At 34.5% G+C, this 21,896-nt stretch overlaps 2 protein-coding genes across 2 annotated transcripts; both read left to right on the top strand.

The window, feature by feature from the left end:
• Window positions 1-5,504: 5,504 nt before the first annotated feature.
• lbx1b (ladybird homeobox 1b) lies at window positions 5,505-7,480 on the top strand. The gene is made up of 2 exons (XM_048195507.1): window positions 5,505-6,352; window positions 6,620-7,480. The coding sequence occupies exons 1-2, from the start codon at window positions 6,040-6,042 to the stop codon at window positions 7,099-7,101; spliced, it is 795 nt and encodes a 264-aa protein (XP_048051464.1). The 5' UTR covers window positions 5,505-6,039; the 3' UTR covers window positions 7,102-7,480.
• A 3,672-nt stretch (window positions 7,481-11,152) lies between these two features.
• On the top strand, window positions 11,153-17,232 carry cenpk (centromere protein K). The gene is made up of 10 exons (XM_048197144.1): window positions 11,153-11,313; window positions 11,589-11,726; window positions 12,001-12,057; window positions 12,179-12,242; window positions 12,380-12,426; window positions 12,509-12,591; window positions 15,148-15,243; window positions 15,553-15,688; window positions 15,786-15,839; window positions 16,777-17,232. Exons 1-10 carry the CDS (start codon window positions 11,311-11,313, stop codon window positions 16,930-16,932), a joined length of 834 nt encoding a protein of 277 aa, XP_048053101.1. The 5' UTR covers window positions 11,153-11,310; the 3' UTR covers window positions 16,933-17,232.
• Window positions 17,233-21,896: the final 4,664 nt, after the last annotated feature.

Raw genomic sequence — 21,896 nt, 5'->3', positions numbered from 1 at the left:
CACTCATCAGTCATTTAGATACACTTATACATACACATATATACTGTACTACTGTACTTTGTTTGTTTTATTCAGTAAATTAACTAGCTGCTATTTGCATTTGTGTAAGACACATTTTACTATATTAGTATGTATTGGAATGACAAGTTTACATGTTTTCCTGGAATAAAAATGCATTCCTAATATGCTGCATTCTCAAACACCATTAGGGGCAGGCAGAGGTATTTTGATGCCAGGCTGTGTGAACAGCTTTCAAAGGGAATGACTGTGTCCCCTGGCATCAGGCCTAACCAGCAGACAGGCATAATGCCACATGGGCACAGTGTAACAAATGTTCTGCCATAGGGACAAAGAGGCAGCAGACTGCTATGCAGTTTCAGTCCCAAATTCAGTGAAATACAGGTTGCAATTTTAGAGTTCAGTCATTTCTAAGGTAAAAGAGCTGTGTTTTTGCATTTTTCATTTACCTGTGGCTATCAGATTCTTAGATTTATCGTTCTTGTTCTTGTGTTGTTTAACAGACAGCCAGTTTTAGAAGCATCATGAACTAGTTCCCAATGTCTCCGGTAGGTGGCAGACTTATGTTAGTGAATCCTCAGGACAGCGGAACAGAGCTCAGTAACCCGTCAAAAAAGGTTTTGTTCAGGGGCATGTCATTACGAAAGTAACTTATAAAATATCTTATAAAATATTACTTTAAAAAAATCAGATTTTAATTAATACCATTAAACAAGCCTTGTCTGATATATCGGACCTTGGTCAAATAAATCATGAGTAAATTTGATATAATATCATCGAATTAATATGGTTAATATAATAATATTAATATTTAATTAATATATGAAAAATGGTATTGAGTTACTAAACAATAAACGGGCACATATTTCTGTGTTTTAGATGCACTCTTCAGTTTTCAGTCTGTTGTTTTCACCAAAGAACTAAAAAACTCAAATTTACAGCCCATTCACCATTACCTTCAGGGGAAATACACAATTATATTAATGTTCTTTGCTTCAGTTCATTATTTAATGGTATTAAAATCTCTTTTTCGTATTTGATGAGATTTTTTTTCTTCTGTGATTCAATCTCTTAATTACACTGATTTAGAATCTAATTATTTGTTAGGCCTGAAGCCATTACAAAATGTTTAGCACATTCACATTTAATTTAGAGTCAAGAAATCTCTCATTTATTTGTTTTTAAACTGCTTTCTCGATTCCAGTATGTTCTAAATGACATAGGCTTATTGTTATACTGATTTTGTGTGCTGGACTAATATTTCACCACAATGAACATTGTTGCATAGGTTAATATTTAGACTTGTTATGAGGAAATAATGGAAATGTGTGGAAAAAAGTTGTAATATTTTTAGGGTTTTTTTTTTTTTCAGTAAAATTCCAGTATTTGCAGTTATATGCTTTATGAGCACATTCTCATTATATAGTGTGTAATTTTACCCCATCTCTATTGGCTTATACTGTGACTAATCTGAAGGTTGTGACCCTCAACATAAGCCTGGACTGTTTGTTCACACAGCAGTCAAACAACATTGATCTCTGACCTTTAGGATTTCCTGTTCATAAACATTTGTTGTTATAAAAGTGCTACAATAAAATATTACAAACATTAAATAACATTAGTTGTTTTCCTTGTCTATAAATAATTTTTAATAAATAAATAAAGAACTACTTCTACTGCTACTTCTATACTATTACTACTACTATTAATACTACTACTACTACTACTACTACTACTACTAATAACAACAACAACAGAATGATTTTTAATGTTGTATACGGTTTTTTTTATACAAAATAACAAAATATTACAAAATATATTTATTTTTCCTAAATATAGACACACAATTTATATAACAAGAAATTATCATAGAAGTTTGTTTTAAATAAAAATCATGTTGCAAATAAAGGTGGCACATGTCCACCAGCATGGGGCAAAAGACCCTGGGGCTGTAGTGATATATAGTGTAGACATATAGTAATATTAGGGATATAACTGTTACCTTGCATATACAAATGAAAACATTTTTGATATGCCAAGATAATTTTGAGTAAAATATTTGTAGCTCTGTAACAGTTTCTGCCAGCATCGTTCAAAACAAACCCTTCTTCTTCGTTAATGGAAAACAATTTGTTGAAGTATACACACTGGGTCTTGTCATTGTAGGACTTTTGCCCCTGCAAAATGGGGGCTCTTTACCCTAAATCCTTTATCCTTTATACTTTCATTTGTTTAATTATTAATTGATTTAATCACAAAATTATCTTAGCATTTTGGAAGAAAACCTGCAGTGAAGTTCATTGTGCTTTCCTGATCACTTTGAATGTAATTATTGATGAAGATAATCAAATTCATTGGATTCATTTTCCTTTGTGTTCTCTTTATGATTTAAAGGAATGTTTGTTTCTTTGTGATTAATCCTGCATTTTGACACTCTGAAGGCAAATTACATGCAGCACATACACATGCAGCTGTTTACCACATAACTGGATTGATTCATATGAAAATTAATGAAATGCTGGCCTTTTATTCTGGCATTTATTATATATAGACATAACTGTTAAATGTTTGTTTGCTGAAAAGTAGTAATGTACACAAAAAATAACATTAAATCGTTAGTTTTTTTTTTTTTTTTTTTTTTGGAAAATTGTGTGAAACTTATGCAAACTATTAAAAATCCATTCATATTTTCAGTTTAGATATTTACATTTTAAAAGCTGCCCAAAACAACCTTTATTGAACCTAACAGAAACATAAAGGCATTCATAAGCAATCTAATTCAGATTCTTTCTTTGTAAACTTTTAAAAAGAGTAAGAATGAAACTGGATTTAACATACTGTACAACTTGTGACTTATTTTTAAGCTATTGCATAGCTATTGATAAGCTTAAAAAGAAAGTTAGATGTTCACTTTTCATATATTAAAAATGTAATCAGCATGTTGACGACTCTATCAAGACCTACAGAGGTTCAAGCTGTTCCCTATCAGGGAATGTTAAGATGTGAGATGAAACGCTTGTACACAGAAATAAACGTTTGATCATACACATAAAAATGTCACATTCTTTTGTATCTTTATAATCATTGAAGGTGGTCTGTCAGGTGTGGGATTTGGTGGATTACCACAAGCTCATGTTTCTCTTAGATATTGGATACTGTTCGCCCTCCACTTCCTCCATCCCTTCAATTCAAACTCATACTCTCACAGTCACACCCATGAGTCAAAGTAATTTGAATGGCCTTTCAATACGTTTTTATATAATTTATCTATATTTGACACTTTTATTTATTCTTCTATTCATTCACTTTTCACATTCAAATTTTCTTTTGCCTTTATATTTGCCTTAGCTGATCAGCTGTTTTATGTATATGATTTATAAATAATCTTGAGCTGACATGCACTCCCTCCGAGGGACTCGGCTGCTGGTTTACTTTAGGCTAATGATCTTCCATATAATTATGTTCATTCCCCACAGGCTGTCTATAATTTCCCCTTGAATATAATATGTCAAGATCATATGATTTTTTATTTATTTTTTTTTTATTTTATTGATTAATCAACATAAAGCCTTGTTTTAGACTGTGGCAGTCAGTGATTGTCAGTGTGAGACAATGTGTAAAAGATATGTCGGGTAACTGCACTAAAGCCTAAATGTTAATTTAACGACACGCATTTTAAATTAAGAATTTCTGAAAAAAGCCCTTTCCTTCATACATATTCTTCTCTCTTCTAGTCTACTGCCAGGCTTAATCTAGAGTTTTATTCTTTAATCTATAATCCAGGTTACCACCAGTTATTTCTTTATACATCCGGTATTATAGGCTAATTTGCTTAGATTCTTTTAACAACACATATATTTTTCTCATTTACTCTTATAGACTTTGTAGCCCCAGTTAATTCATAGCCACTTGGCCTAAAGAAAAAACACTAAACAAAGAAGGCAGCAAGAGGTCAAGACTGCCATTAACTCAACAGTCAGACTGCATTGACTGCTAATTCATGTTTCCTGCAGAACCTGCAAGAATAGAGTGTGTATGCCTGTGTGTGTTGCTTGAAGAAAAAAGAGTAAATGATAGAGCATTCTTTGGGTGACAGACTCTCTCTCTCTGATTAAACAGTCTGTTGTCAATGTTAAAGTTTGTGCTCTTTGCCTATTAGTTTTAATAGCAGAAACTTGGTCTGCATGTTTTTAACCAATTTCACTAAAGTTCTATATTGAAATAAAAAGCTAAATATGAAGTTAATAAGCTAAATAAGTGCATTGCACATTTGCATCCTCATCTGCCCTTTTTCCTTCATCCAATGGCAGGTCGAAATGTGCGCAGTCTGTACCATACTATATTCAATGCTTCATATGGGCAATTACAGGTGCAGTGTGCTTCACCTCAAATCAGATCTTGTTCTGTTGGGTTGCATTTATATTGGGCTAATTCTAAATCTCTATGAAGTTGAGAATCAATATTTCTAAAACCATATCGTAATTATTTTTTAATTAACTTACCTATTTGTTTTAATTCAGAAATTACTTTGGTGAACTTTAAAGTTATTTGACAAGATGGCATGTTCGTGAAAGTTTCGACCTTAATTCAGAACTTTCAGACCTGACAGTTTTTGTAAGGATGCGCTTTATAATTTTACATCATAACGAGAAACGGAAAAAAAAGAGATAAAATAATAAAAAAATAAAACAACAATAATAACAACAAAAACACGAATAGTTAACGAATCGGAAAATAAGACTTAATACATAGGCTAATAAATATTGTAGCCTAATTAGAACTCGGGACAAGGACATGAGCTCCAAAACTAAAAGACCAACAAATAAAATTAGAAATTTAATTCAATATCAAATGCCAGAATATGTTTTATATCTAATAATTAATTAATGTATTGATACTTCTAGGTCAATAAGCATTAATCGCATATAAACTTCAGAAAATACACGACTCACTTAAAAATGTTGATTCTTTTTGCGCAAATGGGCATACACTCTAAAAAAAAATGCTGGGTTAAAAACAACCAAAGTTGGGTTTAAAATGGACAAACCCAGCGGTTAGGTTAAATGTTAGCCCAACCTGCTGTGTAGTTTTATTTAACCCAACCATTGTTTAAAAATTACTGCACTGCTTGCTTAAAATGAACCCAAAGTTGGAAATTAACATTTATGAATGTTTAACACGTTTAATAAATAATAATTAAACAATAAACATTAATATACATTGCTAATAAATGTTCATCTTTTGATTATTATGTGTCTGATTTTTAATTTCCAATTTTGGGTTCATTTTAAGCCAGCCATATTTTTAGACAAAAAAATATGCACGTTGGGCAAACATTTAACCCAACCGCTGCGTTAAAACTAGCCATTATTTATTATTTTTTTAACCCAGCATTTTTTTAGAGTGTATCTGAAAGACTCTAAGGCTCAAAATCACCATTTTTTCTACGTTTTAAAATTATGTAGGCCTAGAAATTACACAAACATTTATTGATTTTCAATTTGAATTGCTAATGGCGCGAAGGTTTTTTTCCCCTCAATATTAGTAGCTAGCTATCACCATTTAGGCTATTCACTTTTAAAGAGTTTGGTCGGAATTAGAATGGGTAAAACAACAAAATTAAACTATCAGCCGTCGTTAAGGGCCGTTTGTTTCTTGTGCAGAAGGCAAACAACAGCCACCAAACACAAACCTTCATCACTTTACACGACTCCGCCTTTCCGTCATAGTTAATTAAGAGATCACTAAGTCTCCTCAGCCTCTAGAACTCTAAACAGAACCGCAGAGCTGTCAAAGCAAAGGCTCACTGCTCATTTGCTGTTGGGTGGTGATGCTGAGAGACTAACTCGTGCCATTGTAGCTGGGCATACCACTCACGTGCTGCAAGATTATTGGAAAACTTGATAGAAAATGATAGTCTAGATTTTTAAACCAACATTATTAGAAGCACTATCGCCAAACATATATTGATAGCTACCACTTCGCTTAAACAAAAGTTTTGTAACCTTTGAAAAGGCTTGAATGACGACCAGCAAAGTTGTCAAAATCTGTGAGGCTATGGGGAGCCGTAGGATGAACCCCCTGGACCAACTTCCACCACCCGCGAGTTCCAACAAGCCCTTAACGCCCTTCAGCATCGCAGACATCCTCAGCAAACCTACTGTCAAACGAACTCACAGGATTCACCGGCTTCCAGCTTCAGAGAGACCCCGGCAGAGCATCACTATATCAAGGCAGACTCTCATCACTCAAACATCGCCTCTCTGTGCTCTTCAGGAACTGGCAAGCAAAACGTTCAAAGGTCTCGAATTAGGTGTGCTCCAAGCAGCAGAAGGTAAGACAAGACAGATTGTAAACAATAATCATTCATAAATGAATATACAAATGGTTAAACATGGAAAACCGAGTCATTTTGATTAATGTTTAATCTGTTGTCATATCAACTTATCAATATTAATGGAAGTTATCAATTTATTAGCAATATTCTAAAACAATGTTTTCTACCATTATTAAAATTAATTACTATTATTAATGTAACTTTAAATCTGTCAGTGTCACATAATGTTCCATCAAAATAACATGTTGCTTTTTTCTTCGACAGGAAGGGATGGTTTGACTCTGTTTGGTCAAAGGGACAGTCCTAAAAAGCGTCGAAAATCTAGGACGGCCTTCACTAACCACCAGTTATATGAACTAGAGAAAAGGTTTCTCCATCAGAAATACTTGTCACCTGCCGACAGAGACCAAATTGCCCATCAGCTGGGGCTTACAAATGCGCAGGTCATAACCTGGTTCCAGAACCGACGGGCAAAATTAAAGCGAGACCTGGAGGAGATGAAAGCGGACGTGGAGTCGGCCAGATCCACAGGTATTGTGCCTCTGGATAAAATCGCTAAATTGGCTGATCTGGAGAGGTGTGCAGCTGGAACCACGGGGCACCCGGGGCCCGAGTGCTCGCCACGGCTAGGTCAGGAGTACAAGAGAGCGCACAAATTATGTCTGTCCCCCATGTCGTCTCTCTCAGACCACACAAGTCAAGACTACTCCGAGGACGAAGACGTGGAAATAGACGTTGACGTCTGATGTAAACCACGGTTTCAAACTCTTGTAAACTTAAGACTCATATTTTAAGTACGATGCATGAAGATACATTTGTAGTGTTTTTCCTAAACTGAATTAGTTTAATTTATAGCCAGACTATGCAAGTCTAACTCCTATTGTTCAATGTTTGTGCTAGCATATAATATAATATATTGTATATAATGTAATGGCTTTAATGAGTGTAATAAGAGGATATTTCATAAATCAGGGCAACAAACAGAGCAATACAACCTCCTAATGAGAAAAAACTATTTTTACGTACATTTGTATTTATTGTGTAGGATTTATACACAATCGACAGTGACTGCTTTTTGTAAAGTTTTGTATATTTACTTGCAAGATGGCGCTTCAAAATTATGGCATTGCACCATATGTGTCATTTAATGTATTGAATTTGAAAATAAAACATTTATACCTTTTATAAAGATGATGTTGTTGCCGAGTCTATAAATCACAATTACAATTGATAGGCCTATTCTGACAAAACACGTATTATTATTATTATATTATCATCAACAACAATAATAATTGTGTAGTTTTTCTTATGTTCTTTTGCATTGATTGTAAAATAGTCTATTAAGAGATTCTTGGTAGCAGAACAGAACAAAAAAAGTCTGATCTTGCTTTATACTGCAGTAGTTTATACCTATAAATCATATTTTACATACGATGCAGTGATTTTTATAGGCTATATTTAATAAAAACGTGAACTATTTTAAGATGTTATACTTAAACATTCATTGACAGAAAGGGTAACGAACTTGTGCACGACGGCCAAGAGTTTATTTTTTGTAATTGCTAACTGCCTTGATTTAAAAAAAAAAAAAAGGAAAAAAAAAAAAGGAAGAAAAACATTCTTGCCCCTTTAACGCTATTGTTTTTGCTCTCTGCAGAAGAAACAGAGAGGCTTTGGCTTGCTTCACTCTCTCTTTCACTCTCCAATAGCGTGACTTGGCTTTTGACCCAACAACGTGTGTTTTTCCATTCTGGGCGAAATTTATGTGAGAAACACAAATCTGGGGCGCTGGGGAGAAAAAAGGAGAAGAAAGACACAAAAACACCAAGTTTTGGTCCAGTTTCTCCAGGGCTATATAATCCTTTTTGTTCACGGGTGAAGCTGTAATTTCCAGCGTAAAGCATGAAAGCTGAGGACAAATGAGCCATCCACCCTGATGTGACAAGTGACAATGGCGCATGGCTGGACCCCTGCGGTTCACCATACTGAAACAAGTGTGTCCAGCCACATAAAAAAGACGCGAACGTTTGGAGGCCATATGGTTTCTGAAATTTTCACACAATTTCAGACAATTTGATGGATTGCGTTAACCCCTCTTTTAAACAGTTTAACGCAGCGCGAACAAAGGCCATACATTGAGTCTCTCCTCGAGAAAGCATCTGTACCCATGAATGTCCGCTCTTTTCTTCTCGCCTTTTTAGCTTGGCGTTTTGAACAAGTCAATGAATTACAATGAAACTCTCTCTCTTTTTTTTGTGAGGCACTGACTTTCGTCCCCCTTTTGGTGATTTTAAATGATTTGTTAGACTTGTGTGGGGGGACTTTTTTTTTTAGTAAAAGAATGCCTCATTTTGTTGGAGTTTTTCATGTTCAGGAAAGGACTCGTTAAGCGTTCAAACCAAAGCCCGCATGTCAGCTTTGCTAAAAGGGGGTCTTTTGTTTATGAAGCTTAATTCTCTCGCCTCCGTCCTTACCTTGAGCCTTTTTGACTTTGAGGAGATTAATAACGCCAAAAACTGGATAATGTGCTAAAAAGCGTGTGAGCTTTATAAAAACAAGTCACATTGAGGATGCTGTCAGTAGCAGGTGTGTGTCACGTATAGCCTAAATGAAACAACAGTAGGCCAAAGCCTGCTTTCAACAGCTAACTGTTGTAGTAATAAATGTTAGCTTGTTTTGTAAAGAGGAAGATTAAGATTAAGGACAAAAGAATATAGCTGTTATATAAGCATGGTCACACAATTTGTCCATAGCTGTCATGGAATTTTTTTATAGGCCTATAACTTCAGATTTTACATTTCAAATGCATGTTAGGCTATTGTGTTTTAAAATTTTATTTTTTTTAGCCTCCTCCATGCAGAACCAGGCTTTATAGATATGAATAAATTAATTATTATTAGGTTATTACGAATTGTTGGAGGTTTAAAACTATATGATGTAATCAAAGATCAATATCCTATCATACAAACTAACATTTTATTGTGTGAAGATAACTTACTGTCCATCAGCTGAATAATTTTCACCAACTATTCTGCCCCAAATAAAGATTCTATTTTTTATTATTTTAAAGCTTAGTGTAAGGGTTAAGTAGCCTATGTGTTAAGCAAAAAATATACATAAAAAAGTAAACACATTTGTCGACAGATTTTCTAAATCTTATTTTTTATTTTTTTAGGCTATACTGTAGGCTACAGTAAATAGGCCTAAAAAGGTAGGCCTATAAAATGCTAGCAATGAAAACAAGAGTTGTAACAAGAGAGTGTAATTTTTTTTTTTTTTTTTTTTTTTTTTAAATGTTTCCATCATTGTCATCACAAAATGCTATTAAACACAATAGGCCTAAAATATTTAAGATTATAGAGGTTATGAAAAATTACAAAAATATTCTTTTATACATAAGTAAGCTATACTGTATCTTTTGGAAATAGTGAGTAAACATATATACACTCTAAAAATGCTGGGTTAAAAACAACCCAGGCTGGGTTAAATGTTTGACCAACCTGCTGGGTAGTTTTATTTAACCCAACTATTGTTTAAAAAATGAACCCAAAATAGGTTGGAAATTAAAAATCAGACACATAATTACTACTAGAGGCAACAATAATAATCAAAATGTGAACATTTATTAATGAGAAAGTTAATAAGTGTTTATTGTTTAATTATTGTTCATTAAACTTTATAAATTATTAATTAATATTAATTTCCAATATACTTTTGGTTCATTTTAAGCAAGCCATACAGTAATTTTCAAACAATAGATGAATTAAATAAAACTACCAAGCAGGTTGGGCAAACATTTAACCCATTTGCTGGGTTAAAAACAACCTAATTCCTGGGTTTGTCCATTTTCAACCCAACTTGGGTTGTATTTAACCCAGCATTTTTTAGAGTGTATTACACCTGTGAAACGTATCATACTAGTAAGCCTTTTTAAAAGAGTTTTTATTTATGTATGTATGTATGTATGTATGTATGTATGTATGTATGTATGTATGTATGTATGTATTTATTTATTTATTTATTTATTTATATATATATATATATATATATATATATATATATATATATATATATATATATATATATATATATATATATATATATATTTGGGTCAAAATCCCCATGTCTGAAAGTCTGCACAATTTAAAGAGCCCATAGGCTACAATCAGAAAACACAAAGTGTGTTTTTTCTTAGAGCCTTAATTTATACTGTCTCATTCTAACAAGCTAGCTACATTATTAATATTAATGTAAAGGAATCAGAATTGCGCAAAAGACACTAGGCCTATAAAACTTAATAAAAAAAAAAAAAAAAACCCTTCTAGAAAATTGCAATCTTATTTTGACAATGTTAAACTCATAAAAAATTAAAACGACTGGATTTCCATTTATTATTGTAATTTCTATTTTCTGGTAGAATGAGAATGTAGGTTAATTTCACTACTTCTCGCTCTCTCAGGTCCAAGTTCTGTTCTTCTTCTGCCCTCTTGTGGAGAACATGTCTTGTGTGCTTCCTTGATATTTAGCAGTTACAGCGGGAGATGTTTATGTGTTGTGTACGCACTTACCTCAAATCTCCAGATTTTGTATATTTGTAAAAGGAATTTTTACAAAATATTTTTTTAATTAAGTTGATGCAGTCTAGTATTATTATTATTTATATAATTCACTCTTATATAGGCTACTTCTCGTATACGTCCACGGTTTACATTCATGACAAATACTCCTTTAAGGTCTATAACAATATATATAGACAAATGAGTGTAGGATTAAACAAAAATAATACATTTTCAGTGTTTGCGTATAATCAGCGCAGTTGCAGCTTCCTTGAACGTCCACAGCGTATGACACCAGCATTACGTCATGACGTTGTGTCTGGCGGTATTTTTGTTTGGGTTCTTTTGTTTAGTGCCAAATCTGGTGTAGCATTCGCTTAAAAGAAAAAAAAACGGTATATGGTGAGTAAGTTACCAGCATAATTGTGTAATTTGGAGTTACCATATGATATCGCCACAATATATACGAAAGCTTTTGTACTTTACAGAACTTTTTCGCAAATTTGAAATCGCTAGCTGCACGGCTAACGTGTCAGTCCTCTGTGCATTCACCTCTTGGATTATAAACATTTTGTGTGTATCTGGTTGGAGTTTTGCGTATGATCTACGTGTTTAACGTAGGTTACGTTCTCTTATGTTTGGTTCTTCTTGCTTGTTTGGCTTGATGACATCTGTAGACCCCAGCACCATCAAAGCACACAGAAATGGAGCAGGACAGTCAGTCCTCTCAGTCTTCAGATGACGCAGGATGTATGATGGCTGCAAAAGTGGTGTTGTTAGAGGAGTGTGAGGAACAATATGGACTGCTACAGAAGGTAATTTGCCATGGTATTGCTTTCAGATCGCTGGTCAGTTTTGGGGAAGTATACCAATTCTTTGTTATAAAAATGTATGACTCACAAGGCGCACTGGGTGGTGTAAATTTTGATCTCAGTGAATGTAATAACGAAACAAGTGACATATTTGTCAGAATTTTTACACCCTTTAATTGTTTTTTGCTATTGTGAAATATTCAGACAGCAGCTGCAGAGAGAAATGCAGCTGGGATGCAAATGCCTAGTTAACACAAGCACTTAATTTATCTTTCAGCTTCAAAATGAGATAATTTTAGCAGACACAGAGGCTAAAGACGATGAGTCAAATGAGGTTTGTCTTTCTCCTTTTGGTACTTTTTTGTTTATAAATCAATTGTGTGATATAAATGTGTTACTTTTCAGTTGAGGCAAATATATTTCCAAATTAGTCCTTTTTTTTTGTTTGTGGGCAGGCAGTGAATCGCCTGATTGCAATCACATCTGAGCTTGAGCAGTGGGAGGAAATGGATCCAAAATGTAAGCTATTATCTATTGTTTTATGCACTGATGCAGAATTATATAATATTATAAAAAATGCAAATTTCATTCAAGACTCCGGTAACCACACTTTAAATTGCACAGTTTTTATTGTTATTATTATTTTTATTTTCTAGTGCTGACAACAAATCCTGAAGTCTTGTTAGCTGTTGGAAAAGAAGAGGTACATAACTTATTACTTTAATAACACTCAATAGACCGAAATATGAATGCAGTTACAACCTTTACCGTATTTTTTCTCACAGTTGCAAAGACTCAACAGTCAACTTAAAATGGTCCTGTCATGCTCACAAGCAAAGTTGGATGCCCAGAAAAAGATTTTGAAAAGGTGCGAAACATTTAAATTATAGTTTTTGTCAAAGACCCCCAAATATGTTTTATTATTATTTTTTTGTTGTTGTTGATGTTACCTTTCATGTAGTGTGTTATATAGCCATTTCTGAATGTAAAAGGTCTGCAAAATTTGTAAGATTAAAGTGCACAATAAATGAAGTTCTAGTCTCCCAAAAGAAAGAACTGATTCTGAACTGAAACAAATGGCAAGTAATTCATATCCTACTTCCTGCACAAACATATGTAGGTTTGTAACAAATTTGTCTAATGCTTATGGTCTTCATTGGCTGCCCGCAAACACCGTCTAATCTGACCCGCCCTCAAACACTGTAGTAGTAGCTGGGGCCTGGGAGAGTTTGGCTTGTGTTGTCGACATGTTGAGAAGATGCTGTTTTCTGTGTTGTGAAAGCAAACCCACTTTGCATGGCACTTCCAAAGTATGAGGACTCGGGCTCTAATTGACATGGTTAAACCAACGCCATCATTACTGTTCATATCACTGTAAGAGCTGTGCTCATGCTGAGGAAGCCTCCGGAGTTTTCTGACATGCTGTAAACCAATCACAACAGACTAAGCCATCTGACTAATTAGAGCAGAGTAGGCTCTCAGAAAGAAGGGGTTGAGACCAGATCCTTTATCAAACCATTACAGACACTGAGAAAAGGTGATGCTGCAATGTATATTATGTAAAAATTAGTGGAGTTTTTTTTTTACCTTGGATGCATGGAAATGTTGTAGGAGACCTAAAAAAAAAAAAAAATTAGGAATCTTTAAAAGAGCATAATAGGGGCACTTTAATATTTTGAAATTATATATATATATATATATATTCTGTTTTAATTTTAGTTAAATTCTTAGTTAAATTTTGTTTTTGTCAGTTTTATTACTATTTTTAAAAAGTCTATATTAGGGCTGTCATGATTCTTTGATTAAATTCGAGGGCTTAATTTAAAAAAAAATCCTTCATTGTAATTTTCCCGTGTCGATTAACTGGCAAAATATTGGAAGTGGCACATTCCGTGGACGAGAATCCATGAACTGCATTATTAGACTGTTTTCTAAAGGGTTCACAATATATTCAAACCATTTAAAAATCATAATATAGCATAGTGCTATTGTGAAATCACAAAAGCTGTGATTCAATTAAACAAATTTCGCTGCAGGTTTCAGAGCGGAGCACAATCTTTTTAATTATTTACATGTGTGCAGGTTACGTGTTTCTTCCAGCAGCTCAAGTAAATGCCGCTCTGCTCAAACTCAGTCTCTGCATGTGCTGTTTGTTTAGATTTCCATTAACATGCATTTTGGAACACATAAAGTCTGACATGCTTTGTGTTTCATAGCGGAGTGTTGCTCTGTTACCATTAAATGCGTGGAGTTAAACCCCATCTCTGCATATGCTGTGAGAACGAAATGGGTGATTTCAACATATTTGTAATGTAAATCATTTATAAACCTACGCCAACATAAAGAATACATCAATATGTTTCTAAATATGCAAATTGTTTATCACGATTTCAAAATAAAAGTTTAAACTTTTGCTCTGAGTTTGCATGTTTTGATGTCCACATGTTCTTGTTCAAGAAATTACTATGGATGTAACATTTCTATCATAAAGAAGTGGCCAAATATTAAAGATTAATTGGACATTTGAATTAAATGTTGTTTGGACAATATTAAACAATGATTTGATCACGCAATAAAGTATAACAACAATAATCACCAGGCTGTTTGTGTCCTCTGCAGGCATTTGTTATAATGCATAATGTATATAAGTTGATTGTTTAGATTATGTATAATAGATTATGTATTATAACAGTGTTGTTCTATAAAACTTTTGGCTTGCTTAGTTGGGGACACTTGATATTCAACAATGTTTTGATCTGCCTGCATCGACACCATTCTGAATCCAAAAATAGTCGAAAAAAAGTCTAGAAAAATACAAAATTTATTACATTATTGGTGCTAATTGATGATTGTGGTAATTGGATTAAGCTGATGGCTCTGAATTGCTTGTCTTTCTAGAAAGAGGGTGATTGTTTGTTGCATTTTGAGCACTGAGGATAGCAATCTGCTGAAACGTCTGCTCCTCCGTTTTTAATTCACTTGCACTTTTCACTTTTTTGCACCATGCAATTAATATAATACATTTTGTATTTTTCTAGACTTCAGTCTGTTTTTGGATTCAGTGTGCGGCCAGCCACTTTTTTCTGTTTTGCTCAAGTTTATTTCTTTTGGTTCTACGCACCTGAAGGAAACAAGATTTTTGCAACTGTGAGCGCAACAACTTTCTTTAATGCATCGACACCATTGTCATTGTAATCATCAAAATAAATGGCAAATTATGTGATTATGTAAAGTCATTTTTAAGTCATATATATATATATATATATATATATATATATATATATATATATATATATATATATATATATATATATATATATATATATATACACACAAAGAAAAATCATTTCTTAGTGAGACATGATTGATATCACACAAAATTAATTTATGAATAATATATACAACATATATAAATGTTTTTCAGGGAGCAGACATGGCAAGCAGAGAAGAAAGAAGCATTGAATGCAGTGTCAGAGGAAATCACCAGATTACGCCATGAAAATGAGAAATCAGAGCACAGGTTCTTAGTATAATGCTGGGATTAAAAATCACATTTTTACATCTGCTTAAAAGGATATTTACCCAAGAATGAAATATTTACTCACCCTCTTGCCCTTGCAAACATTTGATTTTTTTATTTTATCTGTAAAAACAAAAGGAGAAATTCTTTTTAGCAATGTTCATTCATTTAGTTGCAACGCATGTGAGAACTAATAGTACTTTCTTATAGAAGATTATGCATCTGTACATACACTCTGTTTTTACAATAATGATAATGTGTTTTACATTGATCCAATTCTGTTTTTTTTTCTCCACATTATTTTTTCAGTATTTTGAAGGATATGAAGAGAAAAATTAACAATCTAAAGGACTATCATAGCAGTCTCATGGAAATGCTGAGCGACATGTTAGCTGAGCACTTCCCACTTCCTGATCCCCTAGGAAACGGCACAAAGAAAAAAAGAGTAGGTGGCATCTTCACCCTCTCAATCAGATCAGAGAATATTGGATTTGGATTTTTTTTAGGCTGTTGCATATGAATATTGGATTTGGATTTTTCAGGCTGCTGCATATGATGCAGAGATTAACCTGATTTCACTGAGTGAGATTATCGAGGTATGTTCAGATACCCATCACAATAAAACATTTCTTTTTATGTTTGTAATCTTCTTAAGAAGAATAGAATTTATTGAATTATTATAATGGAAATTAACTTGTTTCTTGACACAGAGTGTTTAAAGGTGCAGTAAGTGATTTCTGAGAAACACTGTTGATATTTGAAATCATCCCAAACAAACACACCCCTCCCTTCGTTGATCTGCCCCCAAAACGCGAGAGTGGATGTCTCTTTATCATAGCTGACACAAAGTAAAATAATGCTTCATAAAAAATAAAGCGAAGATGACAAGAGCATATGTTTTTTATAAATTTTTTTAGAATTTATCTGCATCTTGGCGTTTCCTTACAGCGTTTTTTTTTTAATTAAATTTTTTTAAAAAAAAAAATTTTATGCAATATCCCAAAATGCACATTATAAAAATAGGTGGATGGAAACATAGCTAATGACACTCAAAATTATCCTGTATAGCTAACATTACAATAACAGCATATCTTGGTTCTGTGAAACATAGCAAAACCATTGTTACTCACATATGGAGCAGAAAAAACTCAAGCTCCACATCTGTTTCCAGGTCTTCCTGCTTAGGTCTCTCCGGTGCTGGAAAGATTTTCTAATATTAATGCAGGTCCTAAAGCTCTTGCCTCATCATAACCCAATTTTTTTCCTGTGACATTCCTCTGGCAGTTTCTCTTTTGTAATGTCTCTCAGCCATCTCTCTTTCTATAGTCTTTCTTCAAATCTCCCTCTTGCTCACTCTCTCTCCTCCCCCCATCATGAGTGGACACACCCCCTACTGCTGATTGGCTACAAGCGTGTTGTGATGCTCGGTCCCATCCACTTTCAACAGTGTTTCTTCTAAATCGTTTACTGCACCATTAATTTACTTACCCTCATTTATTAACACATTTAATCATACACATTTATTTATTGCAGAGATTGACCAATAAAACATTGGATACTCCACATGATCCTTACGTGACTACTGATGACACTTTTTGGCCACCGTACACAGAGATGATTCTTCGCAATGGTATTGCAATACGACATCCAGAAGATTGCAATAAAATCCGGCTGGAGAATTTTTTTTAAATCTATAGAGCACTTCACGGAATCTAATTTAAAAATTAGATTTTTTTGTATGTCTATAACTGTCAATGTCTATTTTTACTTTTTTTAATCTGTAAAATATTTGCCATTATGGTAATGCATTGCAAATAATTTGTTTTTAATTACATGTCAAGTCCACCACTTAGAATGCATGTTTCTCTTTAGTTGTGCTGGTGTTTGTTTTACTTTGTATGTACTTTTGTCAAAATGTCAAAAACTGTCAAAAATGAATTAAAACTCACTTTGCCTTGTCGTTTCATAACATTAAAGGGTGGTATCACACACAGTTTCTGTCATTCTGTCCATCTCATGTTAATCCTGAGTACCTATAGAGTAGTAGTGCATTCTTCATATCTCCAAAAAGTCTTTAGTTTAATCATATTTATAAACAGGGTTCGTACGGTCCTGAAAAACCTGGAAAAGTCATGGAATTTTAAAATGGCAATTTCCAGGCCTGGAAAAGTTTCGGAAAAATTAATTAACCCGCAAAGTTTAGGAAAAGTCATGAAAATTTGTTTCACAATCTCCGTATATTCTAATATAGTTGATAATATTAGTCAAATTACAATAGTTAAGGTTCGTACGATCCGTCACGTGACGTTCTCTGCGCGGGCTAACGCAGTTTCAGCTAACGTTAGTATTGCGTAGCAATGCCAGGGAAATGCAGATTTAAAAATGTATGGCTTCATGATGAAAAGTATGAGGGGTGGCTAGAGAAAGATCAGGACCCGGGACGTGCTAAATGTACACTGTATCGTAAAATGTTTGACATTTCTAACATGGGAGAGGCAGCGCTATCTAGCCACGCTAAAGGTGCAAAGCACCAGTCTGCAGCTGCGTGCTCGCCTGCTTCCAACCCAATCGCTGGCTTTTTCACCCGTGAGACTGACGTGACACCCGCTCCCAGCTGCGGTGCTTCCCTCTCATCCACTGTAAAACAAGGGACCATTTTGAGTGCTGTATCCAGAAACGAAACCCTAACTGCAGAGGTACTGTGCAGGACAGTGTTGCTGGACACATTTTTTAGTTTAACATTGTTGCTTCCCCTTGATTTATGTTAATTATCTACCATGAATTACGTTAATCCATTTCTAAGCGGTTCTCAGGGTTTGATGTATTATGTTATGAAACTTTGTTAGGGGCCGTTCACACAACGTGTTTTTCTATTCCAATGCGCTACTTTCCCATTGTTTTTCTATGTAAACACGCGCTTCATGGACGTGCATGACCGTCACGCTCGCGTCTCGAGTCTTTTGCAGCGCCTCACACGAGCGCCGCGTTTTTAAGATGATGCTGTGTCAAGTTAAAAGAATTTCAACTTTTACACGCAGCGCCGCTCATCAATGTCAGTTCCAAAACAGTGGACCAATCAGAAGAACTTGGAGGCAGGGCAAGCGTTGCGAGTTGGCATGACAACTGTTTATATTATTATCTTATTTTCTTTTTTTCCATGTCAAAACTTGTATCTGTAAATTCTGCAGTTTGCCTATTTCTGTTATTTCCGTTATTGTCGTTATTGCGTCAAGCCTCAAAGGCGCATCTCAAGACTCTCGCGTTCTATGCTGCGCTTTTTTTAAAACCACTCCTAAGGCCGTGTGTCCACCAGAGCATTTTTAGCCAGCTGAAAACGCTAGGCGCTCTGCTTAAAACGCGTTTTTAGACGCAAAGACACGTTCTTGTCATTTATTTTAGTAAAAATATGCTGGGTGTAACATGGATTTTCTTCTTATTTAACATGTATACATAGACATGTCATGAAACATTAGGTCATGGAATTTTACTTAAAGTCATGGAAAAGTCATGGAATTTTATTGGTAAAAATGTGTACCCTGTATAAAAGATACAATATTAATTATTATACCCCATTATACCCCCCATTTAAGGTTGAACCACTGTAGTCATGTGGACTATTTTAACAATGTCTTTACTACCTTTCTGGACAGTAAATTTCATATTTGGTTGAACTAACCCCTTTAAGTCATTACGTGGTCTTCATTCACACTGTCTGTTAATATCAGTACATTTTACAGTAATATACAAAATTTAATAACTGATATAAGACATATGATTTAACTACAAACTAGCCTAAAATACAAAATACAGGTGCTGGTCATATAATTAGAATATTATCAAAAAGTTCATTTATTTCACTAATTCCATTCAAAAAGTGAAACTTGTATATTATATTCATTCATTACACACAGACTGATATATTTCAAATGTTTATTTCTTTTAATTTTGATGATTATAACTGACAACTAAGGAAAATCCCAAATTCAGTGTCTCAGAAAATTAGAATATTACTTCAGACCAACACAAAGAAAGAATTTTTAGAAATCTTGGCCAACTGAAAAGTATGAACATGAAAAGTATGAGCATGTACAGCACTCAATACTTAGTTGGGGCTCCTTTTGCCTGAATTACTGCAGCAATTCGGCGTGGCATGGAGTCGATCAGTCTGTGGCACTGCTCAGGTGTTATTTGAGCCCAGGTTGCTCTGATAGTGGCCTTCAGCTCTTCTGCATTGTTGGGTCTGGCATATCGCATCTTCCTCTTCACAATAACCCATAGATTTTCTATGGGGTTAAGGTCAGGCGAGTTTGCTGGCCAATTAAGAACAGGGATACCATGGTCCTTAAACCAGGTAGCTTTGGCACTGTGTGCAGGTGCCAAGTCATGTTGGAAAATGAAATCTGCATCTCCATAAAGTTGGTCAGCAGCAGGAAGCATGAAGTGCTTTAAAACTTCCTGGTATACGGCTGCGTTGACCTTGGACCTCAGAAAACACAGTGGACCAACACCAGCAGATGACATGGCACCCCAAACCATCACTGACTGTGGAAACTTTACACTGGACCTCAAGCAACGTGGATTGTGTGCCTATCCTCTCTTCCTCCAGACTCTGGGACCCTGATTTCCAAAGGAAATGCAAAATTTACTTTCATCAGAGAACATAGCTTTAAATGTCATAACTTTAAAATTCCTTTTTGTCTTTAGCCCAGGCGAGACGCTTCTGACGCTGTCTGTTGTTCAAGAGTGGCTTGACACAAGGAATGCGACAGCTGAAACCCATGTCTTGGATACGTCTGTGCGTAGTGGTTCTTGAAGCACTGACTCCAGCTGCTGTCCACTCTTTGTGAATCTCCCCCACATTTTTGAATGGGTTTTGTTTCACAATCCTCTCCAGGGTGCGGTTATCCCTATTGCTTGTACACTTTTTTCTACCACATCTTTTCCTTCCCCTTGCCTCTCTATTAATGTGCTTGGACACAGAGCTCTGTGAAAAGCCAGCCTCTTTTGCAATGACCTTTTGTGTCTTGCCCTCCTTGTGCAAGGTGTCAATGGTCGTCTTTTGGACAACTGTCAAGTCAGCAGTCTTCCCCATGATTGTGTAGCCTACAGAACTAAACTGAGAGACCATTTAAAGGCCTTTGCAGGTGTATTTTGAGTTAATTAGCTGATTAGAGTGTGGCACCAGGTGTCTTCAATATTGAACCTTTTCACAATATTCTAATTTTCTGAGATACTGAATTTGGGATTTTCCTTAGTAGTCAGTTATAATCATCAAAATTAAAAGAAATAAACATTTGAAATATATCAGTCTGTGTGTAATGAATGAATATAATATACAAGTTTCACTTTTTGAATGGAATTAGTGAAATACACTTTTTGATGATATTCTAAATATATGACCAGCACCTTTATCCTATGGCAGTGTATATCACCAAAATATTATCCTATAACAATGTAATTGTAAATTTTACAGCAGTGTCTTGGTAACAGCTGCTCGTTTTGTGAAGTTAATATGAACAATCAAAAACAGTCTATACATTAAATGGAGGAAAATCTATCTGTGTGACATCTAGCCCCAGGGTATGTTCCTGTGTAATACCGTGTTCTTTCAACACAGGGCGTGAGATAACTACTTTTTCCCAGTGTCTGTTGCCCATTACCTGTTGAAATTTCTTAACACTACAGGTAAGGTACATTGTACCAGTTTCTGTAGTCGTTTAGAAGTACATTTCAGCATATGTAAGAACTGCATGTATTGTTAATTTTGCTATTCAGATACAATAATTCATTGGCCATTATAGACAAAAGTTTGGCGACACCTTGTGAATAAAAATTTAACGAGCTACTTGGTGATTCATCTAGCCTACTTGTTTGTTTAAACGATTTAGCAAAGTTTTAAATAAATAGCTCAAAAGTGTGGGATATTGTGAACATTTAGCCATGCAAGTACTAAACTTCAACAAAAGTAAAAGCATATTTGGTCATGGACCACTTATCTGACTCCCGAATGATGAACAAGCCACTTTCAGTCACAAACATTCTTTTGAGCATGCGCAAGACGACACTGGCACCCGACATTCATTGCTTTACAGTTTCTGCAAGTTAACACTACAAACAAACAAAATGGAGACATATAGGCTACGACAGTGTTCCTAATACTGACTTAGGCAATTACTTAGTAAATGTATCTTTGTATTAATAGCTGTCAATGCCATGTGATATCAGTGATGTCAAACCTGGCCCAAGGCATTGACGTGATGTTTTTGAATCTGAGTGGGAAGGACGTATTCCACAGCTTTGGCAGTCTTTTGGATTTATGTGGGAACTATGAAGTTTTTTTATAAATATGTATAAAAGCAATGTAAAGATTCTTCAAAAATTCTTTCATTTTCCATAAAAAAACTAAACAAAAACAACAAAAAAAGTTGGGAACAACATGAGAGTGAGTAAATAGCCTACAGAACATTCGTTATTAGATGAACTATTGCAATGCATAATTGTGGTATAATATGGACATCTAATGAAGTGTTACCTAAAAAAAAAAAAAAAAAATTCTAGGGTGAAGTCAGCTGAAATGGGTAAAATGGACCAAATAAGGTTTCTAGCATCATATCTCTTTAAATTTTTACAGCCAATCACAATAACTGATCTTG

This window comes from Megalobrama amblycephala, linkage group LG7, assembly GCF_018812025.1.
Source record: "Megalobrama amblycephala isolate DHTTF-2021 linkage group LG7, ASM1881202v1, whole genome shotgun sequence".
Classification (NCBI taxonomy): domain Eukaryota; kingdom Metazoa; phylum Chordata; class Actinopteri; order Cypriniformes; family Xenocyprididae; genus Megalobrama; species Megalobrama amblycephala.
The sequence above is the reverse complement of the archived record's forward strand: the minus strand, read 5'-3'. Positions and strand labels throughout refer to the sequence as shown.